The following is a 23457-nucleotide window of genomic DNA, read 5'->3' on the forward strand; positions in this document are numbered from 1 at the left end:
GAACTACCAAACGGAGCCTAGTATTTCTTCTCACCTAACCACTCTCTTCTGTCTGACAGTGTTTGAGGACATGGCAGTTCCCCCCCAAAATTGGGCAAAATCTGGGGCTAAAATCAGCTTCTCTTCTGTGCCTCCATAGTTTATGTATTGTAGTACATTGCATTTAGGAACGAGGGAGGGGGAAATTCTTCCTGACCCCATCTGGTGATCAGCTTATGCCCTGAAGCACGAGAACTGAGATCCCCTTGTAATTTTCTTCCTCTCTAAGTGTAACCTCATATGCTGTTCTCATTCACATAAATGCCTCCTGTAGAAAATGTTCTGCTGGCTTTGATTAATAGAGTACTTCTCTGCCTCGTTATGAATCAGCAGCAGCATTTACAGCTCCTGGAGGTGACAACTTCAGATGAGGTTTAAATAAGCCTGGCTACAGACAGAGCTGTGTGCTGTTCCCTATCTGCTCTGCAGCTTGAAGAGTTCAAAGCCTGTTCCAACTGAGGCTTCATCCAGAGAGGGAAGTGCTGCTGGTGGGGCAGAGGGAACGAGCCGAACCCAGAAAGGCAGGCTGACTTTCCCATCTATTATGGATTATATGCTTTTCTTGCCAGATAAACCCAAAGTCATGGGATACTTTAGAATCCCAAAGGGCTCTCATTTTCCCTAAAGCAATGAGGACTCTGCAACGTATTCAAATTTTTTGTGAATACGGGGCTGTACTGTGGTCCAATACAGTGCCATGTTGTTCCCCACTTATCTCCTCCTCCATTTCCAGCAGCCAAATACCCAGCTCACAAAAGCTACTCATTAGCTTTCCATTTAATAAAGCAATTTGTGTGAGCGCGGTGCATCGGTGCAAGCCCTATGAATTGCACTGGCTTCCCCACAAGGCTTTTTTTTGTGCTCTTCAGGACGTTGATTGCAATCTGCACAGCTCTGTGTGCTTTGATGTTCCACCAAAGTGCTGGGATGCTTCTGCGGATGGTCCCTCACGGTTCCTCTGCGAGGGATGGATGCTCCTTGCCACACAAGCTGCGCCAATGGGAGACAAAGGGAATGCCTCAGAGCAGACACCTCTTTGATGAGGTGCTGGCTGCCCATGGGAAACTGCAAAATGTATGGCTGCTGGGCGCGGTGATAGGGCTGCTGGCATTGCCCTCCTCCCCCAGTTCCCCACTGGATTCTTAATGTGGTCGCTGGGCCGGTAGGGTCTGGGGATGCGTTGAAAGGAGTACAGATGCTTGTCTGAACCCAAGGATGTTTTTATTACCTTTCTTGGAATTAAGCAAGCATTCCTTTTAGATATACCTTTGTTTCTTAATCTCTTACCTAGTAATTTACGGGAAATAATTAATTCCTTATAAATTTAACAGTAAATACTGCATTCCTCTGACAAAATCCGTATTATGCCTAGTAAGTACATAAACTGGTTTTGTGTAGTTCCACTTGAGGTCTTGCATAGCTATTGCATGATTAAACGCGAATAATATTTAAAGCCTGACTGGCCCACACCTGAGCACGGAAGAATACTTTGGGGTTCACTCTTATATTTCTTCTCTCTGTCTGGGTTGTGTTTATTTGCCTCAAGTATCAGAGTACAGCTTCTACAAATGGCAGCGCAGTCCCAAACCCACCGCAGCACCGGGCTGCAGCAGCACAAGGCACAGAGTTGTCCTTATTCAACATGGCATTTTAACTAGGAGCCTGCAAAAGCAACAGTGAAGGGTCATTAAAAAACAAATCGCCCAATAAGCAGATGCCTTTGCTGAGGCAATGCAGATTCAATTTGAACCCCGCTTGCTGCCCGTAAATCAGGGATGCTGTCTGCTCACATTTGGATATTGGTATATTTGCTTTTTTTTTGCTTTCCTCTCTCCCTTAACAGCACTGGAACAGCTTGCAGGCGGGTCAAGTTACAGTCCCGCGCAGAGCCTGGCTCCTTGCAGCAGTGCTCCAGTATGAAATGAGCAAAACTGTTGTTTTTCTAAACTGCAATCAATATGGATGAGCTCCTGTCAGAGCAGACCCGTGCGGGGCTGTGCGTGGGGCTTCCGTGAGGTTTCCTGCTCCATCACTTTCATGGCACCATCTGATCTATGGGCAATCTGTGACTTGCGGCACTGACAGAGCAGTGCTCCAAAAGCAGGTCCTGTGATTTTTTTCTTTTCTTTTTTTCCTTTTTCTGCTTCCCTCTCTCCCCCACGCTTTGGTGATGCTGCCCTTGTCATTTTTCAGTGTTTTTAAAGTTGTAGAAAGCGGATTTAAGGAATTTGGAGGTGAAAGTTAGTGGGGGGATCCATCGCCACTGTCAGGTGGAGCAATGAGAACCGGGGCTGGTGGGAAGGCTGTGGGCAGAAAGCACCTTCATCTCCTCGCATGGTACCTGTCCTCCATTCCTCCCATTCTGGGCTGGTGGGGCTGGGCACTGCCCTCTTGCAGAGTCAGGGAGATGGCACAATCCTCCTCTCAAACAGCATGGTTGTGGGATGTGAATGTGGGGCTTTGAAGCACCTGACTCAAAGACCAAAAGCAGCAGCCCAGTGTCTGTTATCTGAGACCACCAGCTGCAGGAGAGCCATGGAACAAACCGGGTGGCTGTTACAGCTGGCAAGTGTGTGAGCACCCCCCTGGGTTGCTTGTGTTAGACCTGGGACAGCAGCATGCTGCAGCATGCACCAGTCTGCAGCCATGCACATCAGCCTGCTGAATGCAGCAGGCATAGTATGTGACTGGAGAACACCAATTAGGAATAGCCCAAGCTACAGGTTTACAGGGTGCATTGTGCCTTCAGTCCACGGGATAAAAGCTACAAGTCAGCATATGAGGTGGAGGAGCTGGGATTCCTTCTGTCACAAACCCCAGGGTGGCTGCAGTCTGCTGTGCTTTATACAAATTGATTGCATCCTTGGGGCGACTGGCGAGCTGCCACTGTGAATCTCCATTGGGTGAAGTCTGTGTCCCTCCTCTTAAAGTATTCTTTTAACTTTTCTTTTTTTCCATTGCTATTTGGTTGTCCTACTGGCAAGACTTGTTCAGCTTAATTTTGTTTGTTTGTTTTTTTTTTTCCTTTAGAATTGTGACTCTTAGGGACTGAGAGGAAAAATGGTTTTAGAGGTTCTTAAGGCCAAAATCTGGTCTCAATTACACTGGTGTCCATAGGGGTGTAACTCCACTGCGTTCATTGATTGAACTGGCCAATCCAGATCAAGCCCTGGGCTTTCCAATGCTCTTAAGAAATAGAGGAGAGGAGGAGGTTGCATTTTGTTGTTGTTGTTTGCTGGGGTTGGGTTTACAACAATAGCGTGTTTACTCATGCAGAAAGTCATCTTGGTTTTGTTAAGATCATAACCAAAGATATTTGCTTTGGGTGTTTACCACAGATAGATCCAGACAGCTTGCTTTTAGTATCAGCAGTAGCACTAATGCAATGGGCAGCAGCCAGCACTGGAACCGACGACGGGATTTAAATAAGTGTTTTTGGAAAGTGTGCACACGTGTGACGTTTGGGTTTTATAGGCTGTATGCTGAGGGGCTGTGAGCCTATGGTCATGCTCTGAGTACCAGAGCTCAGCTTGGGAAATGGAAACTTGATCTTTTTCTATAGTAAATCTGTATGCTTCATAAGGTATGCTCTGGGCAGCCTAGTCTAGTAGTTGGCAACCCTGCACATAGCAGGGGGGTTGAAACCAGGTGATCATTATGGTCCTTTTCAACCCAGGCCATTCTATGATTCTATGATATGATACGATATAATCCAGCGCCAAAGGAACAGATGAACAGATAGCTACTTCTGCAGGACAACTCCCCAGCTTTCTCTCCTCTCTTTTTACACTTTTCCATTGAAAGAAGAGGACTGACATTGCTGGATGATCAGTGGGAGAAGTGGGCCATGAGGGGTTGCTCATTTTCTGGGCTTAGTTTTATGCACCCAAATTTAGGCCTGGTCTGGTATGAAATGTGGAGGTTGGTGGCCCTGCCTGTGGCAGGAGGTTGGAGCGTCATGATCCTTGAGGTCCCTTCCAACCCAGGACATTCTGTGATCCTGTGATTAGATGGATTTTTCAAAGCTCTTATTGTCCACTAAGCTGATGCAGTCAGCTTGACTACGTGGATCAGGAGCTGATCAAGTCTTCCACTGGTTATCGGTGTGGCAGTGAAACTGGGAGACAAAAGCATTTGCAAGACCGTGTTTTCCTGCCTCCCTGAGGCTCACCTGGCAGTGCCATCAGGAAGGAGCTGTCACTGGATTAGTTTGGTCCTCACCCACCGACTCATTTCCTCTCATCTGCACCCAGCATGACTTTACATGTGCATGAAAGTGCTCCGTCCTTAATGAGTATTGTGAAAGCCGCACTTTTCTTCACACCCACACAGACTGAACAAAAATGTTTACAAAAGGAGGACTGTTCTTAGGAATCACTCCAAAATTTTCAAGTGCAAAGTCAAATTCAGAGCGGCCCTCTGCCTCTGTTGCTGCTGTTTAAGGCTCTGCCAGCCTGGCTGCAGGCCTCTGGCGCTGGGAGTTGGGTGGGCTTTCTCCCAAGCCGTTCAGAGTACTTCTGTATTCACATTTTCCCTTGTTTTCTAGGGATTCCTTCAGGCAGGAATATGTGTTTGCTCTGCCTCAGAGATCTGGGGTTTCTCATATATTCAGGGCCTTCAGCGATTAGAAAGATACGCTTTGGCTGCCAGAGCATGCAGTGCTTCATGTGACAGCCCAGAGCCTCCGGCTCTCATAGGCAGTGGGTGCCTGCCAGCCTGGCAAGCATGCATGGCCCTCCACTCTCTGCAAACAGCAGAGATGGTCTCATCTGCATGAAGGCAAGGAAAACTTCTTGCAAACCTGCTTGCACCGTCTGCCCCACTGGTGTGTGCTCAGTGGCCATGCCATCCCTTCAGCATGGAGGAGGTGACCCTACTGAGGGTATCATTGCGTTCCCTTCTGGCATCCGCTTGGATTTGCCTTGTAAGGGGAAGTTCTGGAAGCAGGCACCCCTCATCAATAAACCTGGCAATGTCCTGCCTCCACAAGGCTTGATTCTGTGGTACAGGAAGCCAGCAGAATGGTGGGGCCTTTGTGGTCAAGGCCTCTGCACAGCAGCATTGCAGGGAACATCCTCACACCAGACCAAGCGATGCTGTGTGTGGCCCACAGCTCCCTGTCTGCTCTGAGGACTACGTGGGGTGGTTTTTGGCTATGTGGGGTGGCTGTTGGTTACATGGGGTGGTTTTTGGCTATTGTGGGGTGGCTGTTGGCTACGTGGGGTGGCTGTTGGCTCCGCTGCATTTTACTGCAGGCATTTGGCAATACCACTGAGCAGTGACCGTGACCCTTTGGGCGAGCAGATCTCATTTGAATTCTGCTCCTCACATGTCCAGACAGAGGCTAGTTTTAGGGCATTTACTCCAGGATCTGGTAAAACTAGTATCTTCAGTTTCCGCTTTCCCAACAGGCCAGAGATAATTCCTGAAGCCCCAGGGCAAATTCCCCACCTGGCTTCAGCCGTGACCTTGGCCCTGCCTCAGTGTGGAGAAATCACACTGACCTCCAGCCTGGCCTGCTGCAGCCTTTCTTCTGTCAGTGAGCTCTGATGCATCTTCGGTTCAATTTGGTTGAAGATTTTCCTCCAAATTATTTCCAATTCCATGAGAAAATGGTATAATTTCCCTGGAGCTGAGTTTCCTGCAGTCTAGCTTGAGAGAAGTTCAAGTTCACTCTTGAACATATGGGTTGAAAGCTTCTAGCCAAGAGAAGCACCCCATTTTGTGACTGAGATACTAAGGGAACAAATTATCATTCTTTTACTTAAATTTAGGTAGAAAGTTGAACAGAAGACCTGTGTAAGGGCCAGAAGCAGTTATGTCACAGCACAGTGTCTTCACTAACAGCCTGTCCTCTTTCTTTTTCCCTAAAACCCTTTGCAATTTAACATCTCATAGTTTGGGGCTCATGAAGAGTTGAAATTAAATATAAATTAGAACTTAAGTCTGGTGATGTGGTGCTGTAGAAGGGATGAGCTATAGGAGGAGTGTAAAAATTAACCTAAATGTCTTGAGAATATCTGAAATGCTCTGACGTCAACAGATGGTCCATCCAGCCCCATATTCTGCCTCTGATGTTGCCATATGAAATACCATTATAAAGACTGCATGAGTCTGTTCATTTTTTGCTGTTGATCCTTCTTGTGTTCACAGAGACATTTGCACTCGTTGAATTAAGGATGTTAGGTGGAAAGCCAAACCCAGTGTGGGTGTTCAGAGTAGGGAGGGTACCAGAGTCGGTCAGAATCTTTTCACGTCATGATGGCTACACCAAAGAAGTTGCATAAGGCTCCACAAGGCAGCTCCTTTCCCGAGGTTTTCACCATCTTAAACCAAATTCCTGCAAAAACATCCTCTGCTGTGATTCTTCTCAATCTTTACCTGCTCTATAGTTTCCTTCCAGTACTGGGGCTGACCTGAAATCAAAACTTCAAGGGACCCTGTTTTGGATTCAGAAACACGGATTGAAAAGCTCTTGGAGTTTGAAGGAGCGTAGGTTTGAGATTGTGCTCCTGACACATCATTAATTTTAAGATTGTTTTCCCAGCAAGCGCAGGCTTTCCGTTCCCAGTTGAAGATCATTTACCATTGACTGAATGGTGAATTATAGTAGTGGAATGAGGCAGAGAAATATGTCGATATCAGATATAACAACGAGCAGTCAGTCAAATTTGAACCTGTGCCAATCTATACAACCCTAGCCCTGAAATTGTTAAAACAAAGAAGTTCATTACATTTAATGATCAAGTGTCCTTCGGATTTCTGAGGAGTTTATATTAACCATTTATATTACTCAGCTCTAATATAAATGGCAAACTCGGGGAAAATCCTCTTAAAATTAAATTGGAACTTTTTTTTTCTTTTTTAATCTATATAGTTATTTTGCTTCAAGGAAGTATCTGCTTTCCAGACATCTCTTCAAACAAATCATGTCTGAAAGAAAAAATAAACAAGGCATAGCTAAAACTACAAGCTTTTGCTGTGTGGAAGAGTAGGGAAAGGAGTTAAAAAAGAGAAAAAAAAAAAAAGTAGAATTTCCTGAAAAAGTGCCTTTGCTTATGCCATGTGGCTATCACGTTTCTGTCTGCAAAGCAGTGCTGTAGGACAGTGCTCTGATGCAGCAGGTTCTCCAAATGGAGTGGACCTGATGTGTTTCACTGAAGGTACTGGGGAGAATTTGAATGGTTTCTATGGACCAATACAATAAATGCTTTCTGAATCCCAGCACAGCTGAGTAAAAGTAGCCCTCCCTCTTTCTCACTCAGTGCAGTCCACCAGACCTTCAGCAAAAAATAAACAGTATCTATCCTTAAAATAATTTCCTTAATTGTGAACTCTAACGAGTACATGTGAATGCATCATTAGCTTCTGCTAGTTATCCCAATCCATCTGGCTTCATGTTGTTCTAATTGAGGTGACGGTAGGTAACTGGGCCAGCATCCAAATGTGACATTTTTAGACAGATGCTAATAAGATTAATGACATTTTCCTTCTTGGAGAGCATTTTCAGCACTAGAACCACTTTTTTGTCATATTTGAACTGGATAACAACTTGACAGGCATGCCAAGTGCTGACTTTAGAGTCTCCTTGCCTTTTACAAGCACTTCTCAAGCTCGGCTGCAGCATGCCCCCATGTCTCTTATTTACTGTCAGCTTATCTGTCCACATCCCCAAGGACTGACAAGTCCCAGTGTAACACTGTCAGAGCTGGGTGAGAGACATCAGGAGTTTACAGAACAGCTGCTAAATCTTCAGCTCTGCTCACTGCCCCGTTCATTTCTTCCAAATATTTAGGAGGAAGTTTTTTCCCCAGAGGGTGGTGACGCACTGAACAGGTTGCCCAAGGAGGCTGTGGATGCCCCATCCCTGCAGGCATTCGAGGCCAGGCTGGATGTGGCTCTGGGCAGCCTGGTCTGGTGGTTGGCAACCCTGCACATAGCAGGGGGTTGAAACAAGATGGTCATCGTGGTACTTTTCAACCCAGGCCATTCTAGGATTCTATGATTGTTACCAGGAGGGAAACTCACAGAGCAAGGCCTAAAGACATTGATTCTGGAGGAGCAAGTTGTGTTTCATTGTGTTCTCCTTTCTTGAGACACTGATGTGTGTACGTTCAGTAGCCCCATCTATTTCAGTTAGACTGTCGGTGCCTTGCAATTTCTCTTCCTTACCTTTTGATTCTTTTTTCTTTTTTCCAGACCCCAGGCAGGCGCAGTCGTCCCCGCCGTGGTCCTATGATCAGTCGTACCCGTCCTACTTGAGCCAGATGACTTCGCCGTCCATTCACTCCACGACTCCCCTGTCCTCCACCCGAGGCACAGGACTTCCAGCCATCACCGACGTGCCCCGACGCCTCTCAGGTACTGTCCATGTTTCTCCTAGAACAATTACGCTGTCAGGTACAGAGGCTGCCTGAATGGCTGCAGACAAACCCTAATAAGAAGAGCAAAGCTCAGTCGGTGGTAACAGGGTTGCTGCATGGCGGGTGGGGGTCAGAAAGAGCTGCTGCGTTGCTCAGAGCATGAACGGTTGGAATGTCACTGGGTCCATTTCAGACCAGAATATTTTTTTTACTGTGAACCCGGTTCTGTGATCAAATTCTCTCTCTTCTGCTCCCTGCCCCCCCCAGGAGGATGTTTGCTTACATGTTTTAACATCATTGTGATATTCTTTATATTTTGGTGTTTTCATTTTGTGTTGCGTGTGATGTTAGATAGATGCCTGTTATTTCTTCAGTAGTGAAGGTGAAGGTTCATTCTCCCTCATTTTAATCCAGTAGCTCAAGAAAGCCTGTTTCCTTAGTTAATGAGTACTTCAGATGCTTATCAGAAACTAGCTGAGTCACTTTAGGGTAAAGATTGGACAAATTGTGCTTTGGAATGATGCAGGAGAGAGGAAACTTGTTTAGGAACACAGACAAGACAGCAGCTAGGAACTGAGACTTTTTTTATCAAACAAATGTACATTTACATACTGTGCAATTCACCTGTATGGTCTCAGCGATAAAACCATCTGTGTGAAGTAATCTGATTGCCCCAAAGTAAGATAGAGCCTGTAATGGCAAACAGTCACCATATGTATCTTGCCAAGAATGAGGAACCTTAGGCGAGGGTGGCTCAGCGTAAAAGCTCCAGCCTTGCAAGTGTGGAAATATGAGCAGCGTATGCCAAAAAGCACGTGTAACATGAAGTCTTTATGATTCATTAATGAAAACTAAAGAATCAGCCTTATGACATTACTATTTTTTTGCATGTTTGCAAGATACTATTACAATCTTGGATGCTGCTGTCATACACCTGTTTGACTTGCAGCCAGGTGAATTTCTTGCTGTCGTGTTTCCCCATCCACCACGCTCGTAGCGCTGGTAATGCTGAGCACTGCACTGCACTGCATCCCTGACAAGCTGAACTCTGGCCAGGAGGCATGTAGGATTTGATTAGCTTCGACTCCTCGATTTCTTTCATATCAGAAGAGGGAAGCCTTGTTTCTCAAGCAAACGGCTGCAAAGCCCTCTGCGGTCCCTAGCGTGCTCTGCATCTTTGGAGATGCCAACCGCCTCCGTGTGGGCCGAGGGGCGCAGGGTGGTGGAGCAGGTTCCCCTGGGCTCCCTGTGCAATGCGCTGACTTGGTGTAAAAAACTAGATTGGCTTGATGCTGAGGAAATGCTTTGTTTGGCCCGAAACAGGTTCCCTTTGGAGTCTCCTGATGGTCTGTGTTGTTGAATCGGTTATTTTTGCAATTGTGCCCTCAGCAACACCTGGGGGAGAGGCTCGGCTGGGAGCACAGCGGCTGTACCGCGCACTTGCCCTGCAGCCCTTGCTTGTCTGGGTGCATTCAGACGTGAGCGCCTGGCATGTGGGCGCAAGCAGGATGACTGAAGGCCTGGCTGTGTATTTTATGTGGCTGTGTGCTGAACTTTTCCCTTGTGCTCTGTAGTTGGTTGCCATCGCTCTTCTTGCTCTTCGTCTTCTGAGGGCTCAAACCAGCATCTCTGCAACGCTCCCACCCTGTCCCAGCACAGGGATCTTGCTGCCAGGTAGATTTAGAATTGAGAAAAGGGGGGCTTTCATCTTCCACGTAAGTGCTAGGGGTGGTCTGCAGTGCTTGCTGATGTTCAGAATCACAGAACATATTGCTGGGTGGAGGAGGAAACCTGACTCCCAAGCACCAAGGAAATATGTTGCAGCCCTTACTGGAAATGCTGCAGCTCTCCAGAGTTTCTGCCGCACACAGGAAGGCAGAATCTGGCCCCTTTTGCATTTAAAGCAGAGAGAAAATGCAGATTTAAAGCTTTTTATTACAGCAGCCGATTTATCTTTTGCACTCTGAGAGAAACAAACCACCGCTCAGTTACTTGACACATCTTCCAGAAAGAGCAGAGCTTTGATGAGGGAAAATGACGACTAGGAAACTCTTAAAAATATTAGAAAATGTCAGGCATCTCCAGCGCATAAGGGAGAAATTAGCATTTTACAAGGCCTTGAATAAAAACAAACTCTGCTTCCCAATATGGTGGCAGAAACCTGATTATCAAGGCTGTTAAAAATATACAAGGTAATTTTAATGAATGCCATATTTACTGCCTGGTTCTTAACATCATACAGGAGGAAAAATGGGTGAAACTTCCCCCTCAGGCCTTGAATGTCACACCTTATAGGCACAGGGCTGACTACCTGCCACAGCTTCTCATCACTCAGCCTTTCTACAAACCGTTGTGGCTTTGACCAGACTCTCTGCCTGGGCTGCTCTCACTCAGATGTTGAAAATGTACCATTTAAAAAGCAAAGGCGTCTTTCAACACAGTGACAGCATGGTCAGTGGCAGCCCACAGGAGCTATTTTTGATGATACTCCTAAGGCTGGAAATGCATCCAGTTCCTGACCAAAATGCTCACACTCCTCCCCATCGTGGAGGGGTACAGGTCTTGGTGCTGAGGACACCAGTGCTTGGACCAGAGCTCAGGCTGAGCATCAGAAGAGTTTGGGAGCTGCAGGAAAGGGTGTGGGCGAGGGATTGTCAGAGCAGCACAAGGCTTTCTCCATCTCATGGAAGAGGGGAAAAGGGCAGCAAGCTGATTCCTTGAGTTACTCAGACAGGCTGGTGTAATGTGGCTGAACTGGTCGTGCCAGTGTCTAGACGCATACCTGATTGCTTTGCACAGCTGAAAATTGCTTTGCACAGCTGAAATGTCTGCCTGCACGCTGCAGACACGTGCAGATGAGCACTCATGACAGTGTAGGTGTCAGACTTCAAGTATTCATCTTTTATTCTCCAAATGGGAACCGGTACTTCATCTGCAGTGTCCAACAATTAATCAATGATATTTTGCTTGTATTTGGGTAATATGCAACAGCAATAGGTGAAAAGCAAAAAAGAGCCCATCCAAAGACTCTCTGGAAAAACTATGCAGATCGTGGAGTAATGATCTCTCTGGTGCATGTGCCTCATGCTCGTATCAAGAATAAATGAGAAAAATAAGCTCATGAGGCCATACAATTGACTTACCTCGTTGCACCGACTCAATAATAAAAAGAGCATGTTTCCCCATATTTTATTAAACTACCTGTCTGCTTCGACTTCCCTAAAAGGCAGTGAAAGTTGGTGGCCTAGCAGATTAATATTCTTAATTAAGTAATATTGTAGTGGAAACCATGGGAATATATGAACATGGCCATTCTAGAGAGAGTTTTGCCTGAGGGATGTGGTCTGATTGCGTGATTCATTGTGAAGGCACTCAGTCTTTGTAACCAAACTGCATGTGGGATGGGGAACGTAAGTGTCTATTATGTAATTAATATATATGATTCATATAAATACACATCAGAGTCATTTTACATAAAGCTTCAGGACTGATCCAACAAGTCCTTGGCACATACAAGGTTCAGACCAAGGAGTATGGGCTGGGTTGTTCTTGGAGTCAAAAGAGGTTGTTCCACAGTAGCAGAAGGAGGCATGGATTTCCTCTGGATTTAGATGTCCACAGGGTAGTCATTTGTATCTGAGAGAGTCACCCAGAGATGGCTTTTGAGTTAGTGGGGACAAAACAGCATTTGGAGGACTCAGTTAACTCGACCAGTCTGTGGGTTAGCTGTGGTCCCTGGCAGTGCTTTGGATGAGCCTGCTTCTGTCCATGGGTTCTACAATGCATGTAGTTGAACAGTTCAGGTACAGGCATGTCTAATCAGATAATCTGCATTTGATGAGGCAGATCCCAAAGAGATGATTCAATAAACATACTCATATCACAGCTTAATTACACTTCAGACCTGGTTTAAGCCAGCCAGGATCTGCCTCACCCTTACCTCTATCTACTCAGTACTCTTCGGGCTTGAGCTTAAATTTTTGTGTTGAGAATATTCTTGAGAAGAGAGACAGGGAGAGTTCTACACAGTTCCTGGATCTGCTCATGCTTCTGCCTAAATGCCTTGCTTTGTGCTTCACCTTTGAAAGACAGTTGAAGGGTCAAATGCAAAAGCTGCTGGAAGACTTGCCCGGGAACATTAATGCTGGCTGTGAAAGAGACTATTCTTTGCAACAGTGCTTGACAAATGCCTATCTGGCAAAGAGAGAAAAGTAGAGGTGATGCTAAATAGCAGTATAAATCACCAGACCTACCTTTTCCAGCCACAGGCTGATCCTCTTCACAGATATTTGTGTATGTGGGACACGTTGTTGCAAATGGCACAAGCCAGGGATGCTGGCTTGGTGTCCCCATGCCTTTGCCACACACTGGAGTCCCTGCACTGAGCAGGGTGAACTCTCCTACCTTTGTACTTACTGTACCATTGAATAGAGACGCACTGAGATAAATGAGGGACACCCTGGGCTCAGCCTGAAAAAGCCTGCAGACACAGTGCTCCGAGCTGAGCCAGCTGTAAAGGAATCTCCATACCAAGAAATAAAACAGGGGCAAGGCTGGGGCTGCTGCACAGCAGTATGGCTTACTTGTTGGCGGGGCTGCTCTGGGGGTTGGCCAGTGCGCTGCCAGCTGGTCCCAGCCATGGCTTGGGAATGAGCACAGTCCTGAACCCGTTCCTAACAGGCAGCACTCCAGTTGTGGAGGCTAAAAGGATTTAATATTGCAGCTGTGGCTAGGCCATACAGGACTGAGAGACAGAGCACAGGCCAAACCCTGGGCTGTTTGCTAGCTTTGGTGTTGCCAAACTTTGCCATCAATTCGTCTCGCCCGGTAGATATCACGGCATCATTTTGGGCTATCCCAGACCTTAATCAGATACTGAATTTAAGAGACGTTACAGTTCTTCCAACTTGCTGAGGGTTGGCAAGGATAAATCCAACTCTGCACATTCTGCCCGTGCTTTAATCAGTGACAGCACCGCTCTTTTACACAATTTAATTTTCGTTCTTGTAAGCTTACATATCTAAATGGAACACATCTTGGGGAAGCCGCTATGGCTGAACCTTTGGGTTGAGTGTTGTACTTTAATAAGGAAGTGGCTCTCATTGATGTGCTGGTTTTCCTTGAGGTCCTCTGCTGCTTGTCATCTTAGGTTTCTAAGCCTGCCTTGCAATTGCCTTGGATTTTGTTCAATGTCTTGTGCACACATTGCACACGCTAACTTTCAAATAAGGCTTTCTCCCTTCTCCCCCCCTCCCCCCCCCTTTTTATTTTTTTTCTTTTGGATTTGATCTTTGAAAGATATTCCTTGGAAGAAAGCGTTCTGTCTTCCTCGAGGGAGCTCGGCTTCACAACCACTAACTGAATAAAACCTGCGGTTCTGTGAAGTAGCTGCTCCCGAATCCCTTAATTCCTGCTAACTTCGTTAGATGTGCTCAGCGCATTTCAGGCCGGTGTTCTTAACAAGAGAAGACATTAGAGCTGTCCTTACAATACAATCCTCTTCCTCTTCACGTGCACTGAGGAGCAGAGAAGTAGTTAATACCTTGGCCATTGCCAGCAAGGCACTTGTGTTAGCAGTGCCTGAAATGAATGGGCAGTTCACGCTTCAGCAATATTGTCTCAGGCTCTTGGCAAATCCAAGAAGCCAGCTCCAGAAATGGTGCACTCACTCCACTCTTGTTTTTCTTGGTGACCATAAGAATTTTCACTCCGTCTTCTTTTCTTTTTTAATGGAAGCTGAGAGACTCAGGGTTGTTTCTGTCTCCGTTCCTCCTACTTTTCAATGCGAGTTACAGCAAAGTAGAGAAGTTGGGAGAGCTTGGGAGGTTCTGTTCTCTTCAGAAACAGCTCTCTCATTTTGCTCCCCCACCTCAACTCATCTCCTCCGTTCCTCTCTTTTTTTTTTTCTTTCCATGTTCAGTGGTGCTATTTATTCTGTTTACCACAGGTTTTCCATTTTTAGTCTCCTGCCCGCTCGGTGCCTCCTGGGAATCTCAGCACCTTGGCACTTGTGTGTGGGGTTTCGGTCGCGCCGTCTCTCCTGGGTACAGTCCCTCATTGGAGCAGTTGTCCAGAAGATACGTTGCACGATCCCCACCTCAAGGATGAGGGCCAAATTCCTCTGGTGTGGGTGGCCTCAAATTAGGCACCTCTACCCATATTTAGGTGGCAAAACAGGCGGGCTGATTTTCAGACAGCTGAATGTTATAATGGGAGTCTTTAAGCCCTTTTCATTTGCTTGAGACTGCTGTCAGGAGAGGAAATAAACAGGAAAAATGAAGGCAGAGGGAAAGAGTTTTGTTCCCGAAATAAGGGATTTAAAAAATACCAAAGAGAAACAAGTGGAATGTTTTTAAACAGAATGAATTTGTTGCTGATACAGGCAGGAAATAGCACACTCGAATATATGTGGATGTATAGATATATTTTTATCTGAGCCTTTTTTTTTTGCAATGTGTTTTATATTTAGGACACATATCAAGATTTGCATCTGTTTCCAGAACTTGCTGCTAACAGTTAGTAATGATGCCAAAACATACTTTGGTTCCAGCTTGAGACCAAATGATATTCAGGGCTTTTTTTTATTACTAATTTAGGGTCTGATATTAATTAAGGAAATTTTCCATAAGTGCCAGGCCTTTTCTGAAGAACTCATTAAAATTATATTAACTTAAACCGGAATCGCAGTCTGAGCATGTTTTGTAATGATTATTCTTACTGACTCTGCTGGGTTTTGTAAACAGAATGCTAATTGTTAATGGAGCAATCAGGCGCTTGATTCCAGACTTTCAAAGGGCCAGATCCTGACTCATTACCTATGTGGGCTCTCCTGGTAAGGTCAATGAACGCCCAACAGAAGGCTGTGAGGTTGAGCTCTCTTCTCCATCACTATGCAAAGGCATTTGATGTTTCCTTCATTCTTGCAGTGGAATCGCTGCTGGTTTCTGACCTGGGGGGATGTGTGGGTTTTCTGACTCCATGTGCACCTATGTAGTATCTCTCCCACCTCTATTCATAAGTACCGTATTTAAAGAATTACTGAGGCCATGCCAAGCATCTCTTGTCCTTCCCATCTCCCAGGACCATCTCCGTCCACTGCAGTTAGAAGCAAATTGACTATTAATATTTTCTTCCTCTAAGTCACCCGCAACACCCAGGTTCTGTCCTGCAAAGTGCTGAGTATCGAAAGGATGCTGCACGTGGCTCACTCACACACTGGGATTTCATGGGATGGGGCCAATGGGGGTGACTGATGCCATTCCGTGTGTGCATGCAGAGAGGAAATCCGATTCCAGACGTGAAATTCTGTTACGTGTGGTAAATCAGATAAGATGATGGGGATCACTTCTTTTGCCCTTAATTCTCTGTGGCCTTGAGTCTTTGTTGCATTGAATTTTGTTCAATTAATTGCACAAGTGGAATTTTTGAAATGGTTCCACGAAATGCGGGTGGAGAAGAATTTGGTCCCTCTGTCTGTGACTGTGGTGGGTACAGGAGAGGCAGAAACAGTGCAGCTTAAAAGCCACATTTTTGCAAAACTGTCGCTAAAATACTCAATGGAAGAAGGGAAGGTGGCTGATGGTAGGCATTGGTGCAGCTGCCTTGTCCTTGGTTAACTAGCGTCGTCCCAGACTGATTGTGAGATTTAAAAGAGCATTGATACTGGTGATGCTGGAATGTACTGGTGACAGTGAGAAGGTGAGGCATTCAGGCTTTCTCTGGCTGTTCAAAAAAGCGTGGGCAATGACAAAGAGGAAGATGAATTAGATAAATGGAAGGTGCACGCCTTCACGTGGCTCATAGAGGATGTTATTAAGGGAGAAGGAACTATTCCATATGCATAAAGGGAGGGTATTTGGGGACGCTAATCTGCAAATCTCTTCATCTTTACTTTCAGACTGACTCAAAAAGAGAGAGGAAAGGGATCAAAGCAGGTGATGCCTGGGACAGGTTCTCTGTGTGGGCGGTGGAGGGTCCCAGCAAGCACCAGTGGCTAAAAGCAGGCACCCACATGTGCCCAGCCAGCAACTTGTTGCCCCACACTGATGCTGAGGGCGATGGATGTGATGCTTCAGCATTGCAGGAGGGCTGCACACACCTGTGTCCTCTTGTCAAGCTTTTGGGGACAACAAGTATACTTAGCAACGGTGATGAGTAAAGTTCAGGATAAACTGTTTTGCTATAAGGAGCTTTGCACAGAGGTATGGATTCATGGGTTATTAATGCGGTGAAGCCTGTGTGATCATCTGGTTTGAACCTAGCTGCAAAATTTCCTCAAATTAGCTCTCATTTGAACCGAGAGTTACCTTTTGGGGAAAAAAATGAAAAAAAGCACCCAACAGAAGCAAACAACAAAACACAAGAAACAACAAAACCTCGGTTGGTCTTCATTTAAAAATTTCCAGGGAAGCAAAATCTACCGCAACCTTTGGTTGCAGACATTAATTAAGCTCACTTTGGAAATGTGGGTCTCATTACTAGTCTGAATTTGTCTAACTTTAGTTTCCACTCATTTGAACTTGCTGCAACTTCATCTGACGGCCTGCAGTGCTGGCTTTCAGCACTGTGCCTCCAGTGGCACAGTTCCTTCGGGCTCTGTTGTGGCAACAATGAATGCAAGGAGGAGCTGGATAAGCATGGGTTTTCTGCAGTGGTCTTGGGGATGTTGGGTGTTTGTTGGGGCAGAGCTGATGGATTTGTATGTAGGCTGGGGGGGACACAGCACAAAAGCATTCTGGTGTTTTGGGTTTGCCGTAGGTTCACTGCAATATATCTAGTAGAGGAAGTTCCCTTCCCCAATCAGCCCAACCTGTCATGCACTATCTGCTGAAGAACAGCTGGTTTTGCCTATTCCACGGGCAGTTTTGCAAGAAAAGAGTGGAAAGTGTGTCAGACCCCTTGGATTACTCCAACCGGACAAAACTGTTGAATGAAGAAGCTTAGTTCTGGTGAAAGAGCTACTGCGGCCATTATGCGGGTTTTTTTTGGTGGTGGTTTAGAGAAGGAGAGATGGTGTGCTGCTTCTTCAGCCCTACTGGAGCACATCACCTCCAAGCCTCCTGGCCATGTTTATCCCAAAGGAACATCACTTTTCTCCAGAGCTGGGAACTGGAAGATGGTATGCTTGATTTAGGAGGGGTACCTGCAAAGCCCCTCTCCTTTTGGTTAGGATGAAGAGAGCCTACCCATGAGCTCAGAGTTGCTGGTGATGATCCATGCGTGGTTTGCACTCATTATTTCTAATGGTCAGGAGGACTGTTGCTGTTTGAACTGTAGATATCTGTGCAGTTTTATGGTCTTTTCCTTTAAGTAAACACATTATTTCATACATTAACTTATAGTCTAGAGCTGGCAGAACATTATGAAGCGAATGGTATGTCTACATGGTTTTAGTTTGTGTTACTGCATTGAGCAACAGGCTTGCTTGGAAGGCAGCACAGGTGTAGGACAAAGTATGAACTGTGTCATTTTTAGATGTCAAGTGCCTATATTTAATGATGTGCTGAAATTATGCTGTGTGTTGTTGAAGGCTGAATGTGGGGCTAAAGGGGGATTCCAGGAACTGGAACTCAGCCTCCCTGTCATTTCCCTTGACAAGGTCTTGCTCAGGGTTTTGACATCACGTACCATAGTTTAGCTACTTCCCGTGGAGTGCTGCAGTGATGGAGCTAAATGTGCCTTTGCTGGCGTCATTGCTGCCCATTCTACAGCAGAATAAAAGAGGGAATTGAGGAACCATGAATTGAGCCAGCAACGGCTGCTCTGCGTGGTAGCAGCTTCACTAGAGCTGAACTTGAGCAAGCTTCAGTCAGGAGGAAATATAAGGGTGTAGTTTGAAGGAAGATAAAGAGATAGCTCTTCAGGGACAGCATGAAAATAATCCCAAAGCTGTTAATTGCAGCTTGCAATGAGAGGTGAGCAGTGTTGGTCAGCATTGTCATTGGGAAAGCAGACCAGCCCCATCGGGCTCAACCTGTATTGGGTGGTCAAAAGTGGTTGCTCAGACTGCACAGAACGCAAAGCCAGAATATATACATCCCCAAGTTGCACGGGGTTCCAAAGCTGGAGGTTTATATCTGGATCTATCACTGTTCATAGATCTGTGTGAATCTTTTTATACTTCGGTGGGTGGGAATAATCCCAAAGGAGTGTCTAGATTAACTATCCTTTCTCTAGGATAGCTACTAGGATAGTTATTCTTTCTCTACGATAGACACTATAGGTCTATAGTGTCTCTATTGCCTGGTATAGACCTTGTTAGTGTATATGATCTGTGTCCCTCTATGGAAAAAAAGGATCAAACATCTGTTGGCCACCGCTGTTAATCGTAGCCAGCTAGTTATGTGTATTGCAGCCACTCAAAACAAAAATAAAACCCTGTCCTGAGGAAGGAAAAATCGCAGCCAAAAAACTTCATTATGGTTGAAATAGATAACTTTGATACAGTTAGAAATTAAACTTAAAAACAGAGGAGGTCAAAACGAACATTATACAGGAATACATGAAAAAAATTCTTCAGAAGTAATAGGAATTTATGAATGCATTCAAATATCGCTGGGCTCTTAACCTAGACTGCTGGCCGTGAAGTGGGAGTCATCACTGCAGGATGGTTTCTGGCTGATTCTTCCTAGTGTTGCATAGGAATGGTCAGCACTGACAAAGGGAACTAATTATGACCTCAGTGTGCAAAAGCATAAACATTTGTATAATCACTGATAGCAAAAGCTGGGATCTGAATGAGGGATTGAAGACTGAAAATGAGACCTTCTGCAAAAGGTGGCTGGTTTACCAAATAAGGAAGGAAGCAAGTGCCTCAAAAATGCCAGGAGGGCTGCCGACCCAAAGGCTGTGCAACTTAAGCCTGAGATGAAATGGCTCATTGGAAGAAGCGTCTCGCACAAGCTCCGCAGAGGAAGTCCCCGGGAGCTGTGATGTGGATACTGGCAGGTCCAGAGGAGCCACAGAGGAATCCTGGCAGTGGGAAAAAGGCACCTCTCTTCCCCTTTCTTCCCTCTTCCTCTCTCAAATATCTCTCTTTAAAGGGATTTTTTGTTTGTTTTTGTTTTCGTTCTGATTCCTGCTACAAGTTATTCCGTGATTTCTTTTTATGGATGAAAAGGAGCGCCAAGGTGGGGATCTGAGCACCACCGGAGCCTAATTAGGAGCCCGATCGTATTAGATTCCAAAATTAGATAGGAAGCTGGGTTTAAGGCTCATCCAAACCCAACCAGTTCCTAGTTTGGCCTGCCCAACGTAGGTGGGCCAGACTGGTTTGGAGCTGTTCTGAAGGCTCCTTGCCCACGGAGGAACCCGTTCCAGCTGCCGTGGAGCTGCAGCCCAGCGTCTGGGTCTCAGCCTCCTCTTCTCACTGCTCCACTCTGAGCTGCATTCTCAAGCAGATGAAAACAACCAAAGATGGTACTGCAGGCTTTGTGTCCCTGCTTTTTATTTCAGATACCAGAACTGCATGCAGAAGGTTATTTCAAGCGAAGTTCTCTTCACTCTGTCTTCCACCTTTTGCGTGTCTCAGTTAAAGATCTGGTCAGATGTCTTCGTGGTTTTACCTTTAATCTTTGTACCCTTACAGCGTCGTCCAACAAAAGATCTCATGGTATTTTCCACACTGCGTTACTCAGCTTTATGACATGGCCAATTCGAAGTACCAGACGTCCATCTTACAATAAGCAAAACCTAGTCAGGAAAGTCAAGTGATGTGCCTATGGCCACAGAACACATCAGGGCAAGGAGTCAGAAAACAGTGTAGCACATTTGTCCTTTTAACAGCATTAATTGAGTAAGTGGGCTTTATTAACTTCTAAAAAACTGTGTTTTTTTCCCCCCCGCTGTATAATTATCTTGTGCAGTATATTTCTTTCTTACAAACCTGATTAGAAGTCACCCAAGTGTCTGCAAAATACAGAAAATATGGAGACTAGTTAAGTTATTCTGACTTAACTAGAGGCTGTGCATGAGCTTGACATTGGTAGCAACGAGTACTTCCAGCCTATGGCAAGCTCAAGGCAGTGAGTTACATGAGTCCTCTCTTACAGAACTGCAGTATCTCACGTTCACCATGAGCTCAGCCCACACGTGGGCTGTTACTGTGGTTTATCTGAGACATGGTTACCTTGATTTGAAGTTTAGACATCAATAGTGATTTGAGCTGCTCGTGGCTCAGCAGAAGGTGCCGTACGGCAAACAGCCCAGAGCGTGTTTGCAGTGCGAGCTGTTACTGACCAAAGCCTGTCTCTCCTTCTCATCACCCGTTTCCTGGGAGGATAAAAACCATATTCAGACTTCACACCCTGGAGAAGAAGCATGTATTTAGAAGCATTCAAAGTTGGGCTGGTTGAAGCTTCAGCTCAACTTATGAATGGAAACGCTGTGTGGACGAGCTTAGGATGGACAGAGCCTTAGCTTGCAGCAGCTCGCCTTAACTTACTAAAGAACCTGGATCAGGTCTGGAATAGATGAAAAAATGCACGAAGGGTTTTACACCGGCTTTAGGAAATGTATTTCAGAATCATACGAAGTGATGCAGTGCTGAATAGAAGAGGGAATCCAGTGCCTCTAGCCTCAATACAGAAAGGTGTATAGTGTTAAAGGCTGGATGTGGCTCTGGGCAGCCTGGTGCGGTGGTTGGTGACCCTGCACATAGCAGGGGGTTGAAACCAGGTGAGCATTGTGGTCCTTTTCAACCCAGGCCATTCTGTGATTCTATGAGTTAAGCTCTGTTCAGCCTCAGAGCGGCTGCTCTCATGATCTGGGCACAGCTCCTGCTCAGAATGCCTGAGTAGCCCCCAGCTGCTGGCCCGCAGCGAGCATGTCTGCATGGCCTGCAGAGACCCAGCACATCCCAGGGGGGAGGACAGCCCTCGGGGTGGGCAGGGCTGACAGCTGAGGAGGGAAAAGAAGCTCTTTTGGAGAACAGCGTGTTTTGCATTGTTTAGATGAAGGGATTTCATCTTCTGTCAGCATCTGGGGGTTGGGGAAATGGCTTTTCTTCCCCCGTGCGCAATATTTAGTTCATGTCAGAAGGGAAAAAATCAGCCTATCATCTGTGTCCGTGAGTTTAAGGGCTTTTTTGTGTTGCATAACAATTTGTAGGGTTTGATTTTTCCCTGGAAAAAAAAAAAAAAAAAAAAGCATTTTGAGAACAAGGCCTGAGTAACCAAAATATGTTTGTTTTTGTTTAAGTCGCTCGGCAGAGAAATCTTCTCTTGTCTATTGTTAAGAGAGAGGTCTAAATCAAAGGAAAATTCTACATATTCTAAAATATACAGACACCGCTTTGAAAGTGAAGCCAAGCAAAACTTTCAAAGAGCCCTTCTCCCTGATGCAGAAGTTTCGAGTTAGTGGAGTGAGCAGAACTCCAGTGGAAAGAACCTCCGGAGCAACAAATGGCAGCGTTGCTGCTGCAGGCGGAAGCGGAGGAGAGCATTGTATTAACAGCACGGCCAGCAGTGAGGGGAGGCTGCAGTCTGCGGGGATTGTGTGTGCCGAGTCCGCCCGGGAAGGTCTCCGCACGCTGCGGCGCGAGGGCCCGATGCTCTCGTGTTGGGTGGTCCCTCCTCCCACAAATAACCCTATTGAAAACAGAGGGACTATTTGTGGAGTCATTTGTTTGTCAGGAAAAGTAGGGGTTGTAGGATACGGCCCCCGTTAGCAGCCAAATTCCTGGCTATTTTCTCGTGACCGAAACGCAGCTAGCTGCCGTAGGGATGCACATAGCATCTATCCGGTTGCTGCTTGAACTCCTGCCACTCTGTGCTCATTCCCCCATGCTTCTCACTTCCTCAGCCATCCAGAAATGACCCCAGCATCCCACTAGCTCAGCTGAGGAGGCTGCTCTCCTCCTGGCCCCAAACGGCCTTTGCTGTCCCATTAGGTGCCCATTGCTGGTGGTCATCACTGAGCGCATCATCTGCATCCCTGCTGCAGAGCACACCATGTGGGTGATGCACCGCCCAGCCTGGCACCCAGCACATCACCCCAGCCATGAATTCCCCATCTCAATCAGACCTGAGTACAACCTGCCCTGTGCCGGGGGACGTCCCTCCTGAACACAGAATCATAGACACATAGAATGGCTTGGGTTGGAATGGACCCCAAGGATCATGAAGCTCCAACCCCCCACCGCAGGCAGGGCCACCAACCTCCACATTTAATACCAGACCAGGCTACCCAGGGCTCCCTTCTTGAGAGATGTGCTTAACGAACAGCTTATCACCAAGCAGCAGCTTTGGAAATGCTCTTAATTACTCACACATGCTATCAAAGGGCAGGCCCCCTCCTGCCCCACGCACACTCGCACACGGTCCCAGCGCAAGCTCGGCGCCCGGAGCCAGCAGGGATTTGGGGATTTGGGGAGCTGTGGGGCCATGATGGCAGTGCTGCTGGTCGGGGCAGGGGGAAGCACGTGCAGTATTTGTATTTCTTGTGGCTCCCTGTTTTGGTAGCCATCAGTCATTAGTGGTTTCTCTTTTTTTTTTCCCCCCTCCCTCACAACTGAAATAAGGACTGAAAGGGTAGATTTGTCCTCCTTCTTCTTTCTCTCTCTCTCTTTTTTTTTTTTTTTTTGGCTAATCTGAGGCATGCTGCCACATCTGAAGCCACTTGGCTCATTATGGATTTCATGGAAACTGATTCCCTGAAAGTGTTTCCATATGTGTGTTCCCAATATATCCCATCCTCTTCTAAATGGGAGTACAAACTCGCACACGAGCTGGAAATGGCTTCAGGATGTGACAGAGAAGTCATATGACTGGAGTGGCACTGTGTGTGGCCCTTTCTGAAAGACACGGTGTCCTGTGTGCTGGCTCCCATCCTACAGTAGATCCAGTTTCAAAGAATATCTTCCTTCCCGGATTCTTAAAAGCTCTTAATCAAGAAGCAGCAAGAAATCCTCTGTCCTTCATCCTCGGGAGGGACTCATTTTATCTGACCAGGATGCGAAATGAAATTTGGGATAGGGAGGAAAAAGAGGGGCTTAAAGGGTGAAAGTACAGAGAAGTGCCAAGGGCTTCCCTCCCCACTGCCCGCCCCTGTACAATGG

General features: G+C 46.3%; 1 protein-coding gene across 4 annotated transcripts in view; it reads left to right on the plus strand.

Annotated features, from left to right (window-relative positions):
- The window catches only part of RUNX2 (runt related transcription factor 2), a 215727-nt gene that overhangs the window by 117622 nt on the left and 74648 nt on the right, over window positions 1-23457 (plus strand). For all 4 annotated transcript variants that reach the window (NM_204128.2, XM_015285080.4, XM_015285082.4 and 1 more), the window contains one exon: window positions 8239-8400. In NM_204128.2, coding sequence (NP_989459.1) covers window positions 8239-8400 — 162 coding nt within the window. The remainder of the gene's footprint in view (window positions 1-8238; window positions 8401-23457) is intronic.

The sequence above is a fragment of the Gallus gallus genome, chromosome 3 (genome assembly GCF_016699485.2).
Source record: "Gallus gallus isolate bGalGal1 chromosome 3, bGalGal1.mat.broiler.GRCg7b, whole genome shotgun sequence".
In the NCBI taxonomy this organism is placed as follows: domain Eukaryota; kingdom Metazoa; phylum Chordata; class Aves; order Galliformes; family Phasianidae; genus Gallus; species Gallus gallus.